The sequence below is a fragment of the Cyprinodon variegatus genome, unplaced genomic scaffold, assembly GCF_000732505.1.
Source record: "Cyprinodon variegatus isolate N-32 unplaced genomic scaffold, C_variegatus-1.0 Scaffold892, whole genome shotgun sequence".
Lineage (NCBI taxonomy): Eukaryota > Metazoa > Chordata > Actinopteri > Cyprinodontiformes > Cyprinodontidae > Cyprinodon > Cyprinodon variegatus.
Window position 1 is genome coordinate 84,251 of NW_015151345.1, and position 6,573 is coordinate 90,823.

General features: G+C 47.3%; 1 protein-coding gene across 1 annotated transcript in view; it reads right to left on the reverse strand.

Moving 5' to 3' along the window:
* The window catches only part of ccdc102a (coiled-coil domain containing 102A), a 28,851-nt gene that overhangs the window by 12,673 nt on the left and 9,605 nt on the right, over window positions 1-6,573 (reverse strand). Inside the window, exons 2-3 of the mRNA XM_015397851.1 lie at window positions 3,387-3,820; window positions 2,939-3,310 (exon numbers count right to left, since the gene is read on the reverse strand). Of these exons, the coding sequence (XP_015253337.1) occupies window positions 2,939-3,310; window positions 3,387-3,734 (720 nt within the window). The 5' untranslated portion in view covers window positions 3,735-3,820. The remainder of the gene's footprint in view (window positions 1-2,938; window positions 3,311-3,386; window positions 3,821-6,573) is intronic.

Here is a 6,573-nt window from a genome sequence, read left to right on the forward strand (position 1 = left end):
TGCTGAAGAGTCAATGAGCCGATGCAATCAGCTGGTTTTCCTAAGATAGAAAACTTTTAATTTAGCGATTTACTCTTTAAATCTAATATGATCAAAATTGATTGCCTCTGCGATTTGAAAATTTCGTTTAGTTAAATTGCGACTATATGGCAAATACAAATAAGTGGGAGTGTTGGCCTAGTGGTTAGAGCAGGGCACTTATGTTCTAAGAGGGAGGCAAGTACATGGTTTGATCCCCACATCCTCCACTCTGGGTTGCTGAGCAAGACCCTTAACCCCACACTGCTCCCCAGGCGCCGCACAATGGCAGCCCACTGCTCCCCAAGGGGAGGGGTTAAATGCAGAGAGGGAATTTCTCCAATGAGAGATCAACAATGTTCACACTGGAAAAATATAAATCTAGATAAGTCATTTTTTCTTAAAATAAGTGCATTTGTTCTTGAGGAGATAGAAGAGAAATATTTCCATTGGAACAAGAAAATTTAAACTTAAAATAAGTTAACATAATTGCATTATCTTATTTCAATTGCATAATTATCTTATTATGAGTAAAACTACTCATTCCATTGGCAAACTATCTCATTTACCTACTCAAATTACAGGTAAATACACTTAATTTAGGAAATTTTTACTTATTTCTAGGTCGTTTTTCCAGTGCAATTATTATTATTATTTATTTCCCTGCCCTATCCCAGGTTACTCACAGCCTGATCTGGGGCTGCTGTCTTTTAGTAAATAAAGGGCTCACATGGCAGCATCAACAGGCAGTGTGATAGATTAACTCTGAAGATTGTCTGATTTCTGCAGGTTAACTTGGGGGACGGTGCTTGGGGACTGGGGCAGTATGGGGATCATGTGAAGACCTCAAGTAAAGCTGGCTGAATTTCTGCAGCCTGCAAACCTCTAATGCTACGTTCACACCAGACGCAGCAAAAGCAGCAAAATCGCGTCTGCAGCTTCATTTTTGCTGCTTGTACCAGTTAGTTCTGACGAACGGCTGAAGCAGCTTTGCTGCTCTGGCTACGCGGTGCAAAAGTGTGTCTGACGCGCGTTGGGCGGAGCTTCACCATCCTTACATATTCTGCCGGCAGATTTCTGCATTTTAAGTTAATTTAGGCGTCAATAAACTGTTTAAGAGGAGTGGTCATAGCGCTCTGATCATCAGTGCTGTGTCTCTCTCCCTGCCAGCTCCCAGATAAGCTTTTCTGATTGGTTGACGCGGCGCGTCGAGCAGCAAAAATTAAATTTTTCCATCTCGAGCAGCAGCGCGTTTGCGGTGCGTCAGATACTTAAACGCGCCCGATGCGCTGCTTCAGCTGCTCAAAACGCGCCGTGGGACCTTTTGCTGCGCCTTGACGCGCGTCAACCATTGACTTGGCATGGAAACTCGCTGCTTCTGTCGCGCCAGCTGCGTCCGGTGTAAACACAGCATAACTCAGCTCCACAAAAACTGGTGCTCCTCTAGGCTGTAACCACCAGAAGGTGCAGGTGAGAAGCAAACTGCTGTACCACATGCATGGAAGCACTCTGTATGGACCTGGAAACAAGAACAATGGATGGAGGAAGGAAATGATGCTGGGCTGAGTTTGAGCAACACCTCACTACAGTCGGAAGATGGTGGTGAGGTGTTGCTGCCTGTTTGCTGCTGCAAACACTGACTAAATGATGAAAACACAAACGTATTTCCATCTTTCCACAAACACTGCACCAATAAACTGGGGGTTTGCATAAACACCAACTAAAGGCCTTGCTTTAAACACAGAAACATTGAATCTGACAGGAACAGGATGTTGGAAAACAACCTCAAACAAACTGCTGCTAAAGAACACAAAGACGACGCAAAAAAGAATCTCAGCCAAGAGAAAACAGGTCTGGGATTGAAATGCTTAGGGAGGACCGTGCATCGACTTCCATTCATTTTCATCTTTTATTTACAGCCTTACAGGATACATCTGACCCTAACTCTAAACCTGAATCTGACCCTAAGCCTGACCCTGAATCTAAACATGAATCTGACCCTNTGAATCTGACCCTAAGCCTGACCCTGAATCTAAACATGAATCTGACCCTAAATCTAAACCTGAATCTGACCCTGAATTTAACCCTAACTCTAAACCTGAATCTGACCCTAAGCCTGATCCTGAATCTAACTATGAATCTGACCCTAAACCTGACCCTGAATCTAAACATGAATCTGACCCTAAGCCTGACCCTGAATCTAAACATGAATCTGACCCTGAATCTGACCCTAAATCTAAACCTTAATCTGACCCTGAATCTAACCCTAACTCTAAACCTGAATCTGACCCTAAGCCTGATCCTGAATCTAAACATGAATCTGACCCTAAGCCTGACCCTGAATCTAAACATGAATCTGACCCTGAATCTGACCCTAAATCTAAACCTGAATCTGACCCTGAATCTAACCCTAACTCTAAACCTGAATCTGACCCTAAGCCTGATCCTAACTCTAAACCTGAATCTGACCCTAAGCCTGAACCTGAATCTAAACATGAATCTGACCCTGGATCTGACCCTAAGCCTGACCCTGGATCTAAACCTGAATCTGACCCTGGATCTAAACCTATATCTGACCCTAACTCTAAACCTGAATCTGACCCTAAGCCTGACCCTAAATCTAAACCTGAATTTGGCCCTAAGCCTGACCCTGGATCTAAACCTGAATCTGACCCTAAGCCTGACCCTGAATCTGACCCTAAGCCTGACCCTACACAACGGGTAAAACACGGGTCACTTGTTTGGGAACATAGAAGAGCAACAGGAACCTCCAGATGGGTGTTGAGCTCCAAACCCAGTCTGCCGCATCTGCTGTTGAGCAACTTTAATTTTAGACAGTTTCACAGAAAATAAACAGGAGGAAATATTCAACTGAACATAGAAAATGTTAATAGAAGGAAAAACAAACTGGTCTTCTTACCTTCTGCTGACCCATCTTCTGTCCGTCCAGGTCAACGTCCCTCACTGGTTCTGCTTCCGGGGATCCTGGGGACCCCTCCTCTGGCTTAGAGTCAGCTACGACCTCAGAGGAAGCGAGGGGAGACGCAGGGGAGGAGGGGGGCGCAGAGGAGGCACTGTGATGGTGGGGCGACAAAGGGTCGGAGGGCGTCCTCTCAGCAGGGGGAGCTGCTCCGTCTCCCCGGAGGCACAGGGTCTCCTGTCGCAGTGCCTCGTTCTCGGCGGCGAGCTCCTGCCGCTCCCTCCGGACCCCGGTGAGCTCCTTGGTCAGGATGTCCAGCCGCTGCCTCAGCTGCCGGATCTCGTCCCGGGCTCGGTTCCGCTCAGCACGGACCTGTCAAAGACCAGCAGTCAGCTGAAGGCCTGATATCCGTCAGGATGGCTTCTACCAACAGGCTGTCTCCACCCACCTTACTCCATTTCTCCCTCCAGTTGGCCGTACAGTCGGACCACCACCTCATGGTCTTCTCCATCTGCGCTGCCCTGGCCCGAGCTTCCTCCAGCTCCCTGAGCCTCAGCTCCTCTCTGGTTTCCCAGTCCCCCCCTGCTGCCTCTCCCAGAGAACCCAGGCCGAGGCCTCCCAGTCCAGGGGACAGCAGCAGCGGGGGGCTGGAGCTGGGCGTTGTGGGGCTGGGAGTGTGAGCCAGGCTGTCCGGAGAGCGGACCCCTCTGTCTGACCCCAGACCCATGCTGCAGAGGAGGCTGCCTCCGGCCGACTTGCCGCCGTCAGACAGGTGGGGGCTGGGGGTGTGGTTCATAATGAGGAGGCTGAGCGCAACGCGGAACGAAGGAACGTTGTCGTCGGCGCTGCGCCTCAGGCGGGCATTCCTGGTCCGTCAGAGACCTGGAGAGAGAAGCGTAGAACAGTCAGATTTGAACCTGAAACCGCTCCCTATGGAGTTGAAGACACTGGCCTGAGCGCCGCTGGTTCTGATGGGTCACAGCAGCGTCTCTATGGTCTCTGTTATTTCTGCAGAACGTAGACTAAACAAAAGCTGCAGCTCATCTTGGACTGCTTACAGACTGGTGGGGTCAGGAGCCATTTCTCCTTTTCAGATCAGACCAACCAGACCGTCCAACCGTAATGGACCAACATGCAGCTCATTAGTTTATCCCTTAAGTCTTGTATCAAAAATAGACTTTTAACCACCTCAATGGGTGTGCATCCCTTTAGTCGTGTACAAAAGAAACCTTTCGAAGCGTATGGTGATCTGACCTTATATTGAGGTGGTTAAACGTCTATGTTTCATACAAGACTAAAGGGATAAACTCAAATCTGGCGTCTTGCTCATGTGTATTGACTATGGGTATGCTGGTCTGACTGAACACCGGCTTCAGCCCTCGTTCAGGTCCTTCTATGCAGAACATTCTGGTCATGACCTTACTACCTTCGGTCTCTGACCAGTTTCAGCCAGTCGCTCCTCTGAAGCTGCTGAGGAATGATCTGCTCAGTTTAGGAACCGTCCTAAACAGGTTTGGTTTGTTGTGGACGTTCCGAAAGGTTGATTTTATTCCTGATGGATGCTAGTCATCCTATTTTCCCTTCCTTCAAAGGGCCTATTTGATGGTAAATTATTATAATTTGAGCTTCTGACTGATAGACCTCAGTAATCCTCATGGATTCTGCGTTCTGACCGGCAGCCCCTCCTGGGTTCCATCATTGATCTACCCAGAGCACAGATCTGCCCCCCTGCTGGTCCCCGGGGCCCCGATCATGCCTGCTTTCAGCTTCAGCAGGTCTTCTTTACCGCATTGAAGGCATTGCTTTAATGCAATACTGTTAAGGGCCGTGTAGCTTTCCTCAGAAGTGTGTCGCAATTAGCATGTCGCTGTCGCAGGTATGATGTAGATAGTTTTGATTTATGCCCAATGCTGAAGCGTGGTCTGCGCTATGTTATTCCACGCCTCAATGCAAGAGGGCAAATCAGGAACTAGTTAGGGTTGTGGGTGTCTCTGTTTCAGTTTGACGAGTTTTGTTCGCCGTCTACAACCCCTCATCCAACACCGGACGACACACAGTTCACCCGTGAGTGTTCCCTAAAGACTGGCCGTGGCAGTGCGTGTTTTGGCTTTGGGTGCAAACCAACAGACCGTCGCAAGTGTCCGAGGTGTGCCAGGCATTATAGACGGAACTACAGCGAGAGATTCTGCCATTCTTGGTACCAAACAGGAAATACGCATAGTGTAAAGCGGATGTAGAACTGACCAATCAGAGGCCTCCAGTCACCTACAATTTTGGAGAGGTGCAGCAGAGTGTCTGTTGTTTCTGAACATAAACCAGGCTTTAGTGGAAACAAACTGGCTAGAGAAAGTTCAGGCAAACCTAAAGGATCAATGTATCTCTATCTGACCAGACAGCAGCAGGTTTTTGTTTAAAGCATCTGAGTGTGTGGTGGCATAATGACTCGGGGAGTTAGGGAGTACATGAAAACCCTGCGTTGCCTGTCGGGGCTGAGAAATCTGGAGGAAAACCACTCCCTCTGGTTGAGCAGTCAGTGCCAAGAAAAGCTGGGCTCCTTTCTGCCTGCGGCCCAGTCCACTGCCTCCCAGAACCATGGGGGACTTCCTGAGGCTCTGTGGGACCAAGTCAGTGGTATGGGAGGGGGAATGGAGCTGGGTTGGTGCTGTGGTGTGGAGCTTTATTAGGATACAGGAGGCAACACGATGAATTATAGACCCATTTCATACCATGGTGCAATCTGCAGGTAACACAGAACCAGGGAGGGTTCTCTGAAACATCTGATACAGAGGAAGTTCTTACTATTATTTGATTAATGAGGTCAATTTGAGATTTGTTCTTAAGAGTAAAAGCTCATCTAAGCTGTTGGCTAGCAACACATTTTAAGCCACATGTACAAACTTTAAGTCAGAGCCTAAGAGGTGAGGGAGTGAAATGAATAAACAGCCGTCCGACAGCCTGCTTCCTGCCCTCACCTCCTCCTAAAAACTAAATCAGACACCCATACCGACACCTTTCCTGATAATCAAATAGATTTCAATTCTGTTTTTATTTTAACACCACATTTAGCTTTGTCGTAATACTATATGTACTATTAAGATAAAGACATATACTGGCACATAAAGCTACATACAGTAAGGTGACCAGATTCATAAAATCCAATCTGGTGTAATTTCCAGCTCATAGATAAAAAGAAATACATATATCAAAATTAAAATACATCAGCATCCTACATGTAGCATGCAGCTACTTATCAGTGCATGCTACATGTAAGTATCCACTGATATGTAGCGACACGTAGCATGCACTGATCTGTAGCGACATGTAGCATGCAGCTACAGATCAGTGCATGCTACATGTAAGTGTCCACTGATATGTAGCGACATGTATCATGCAATGATATGTAGCAACATGTAGCATGCACTGATATGTAGCGACATGTAGCATGCACTGATATGTAGCAACATGTAGTATCCACTGATATGTAGCAACATGTAGCATGCACTGATATGTAGCGACATGTAGCATGCACTGATATGTAGCAACATGTAGTATCCACTGATATGTAGCAACATGTAGCATGCACTGATATGTAGCGACATGTAGCATGCACTGATATGTAGCAACATGTAGTATCC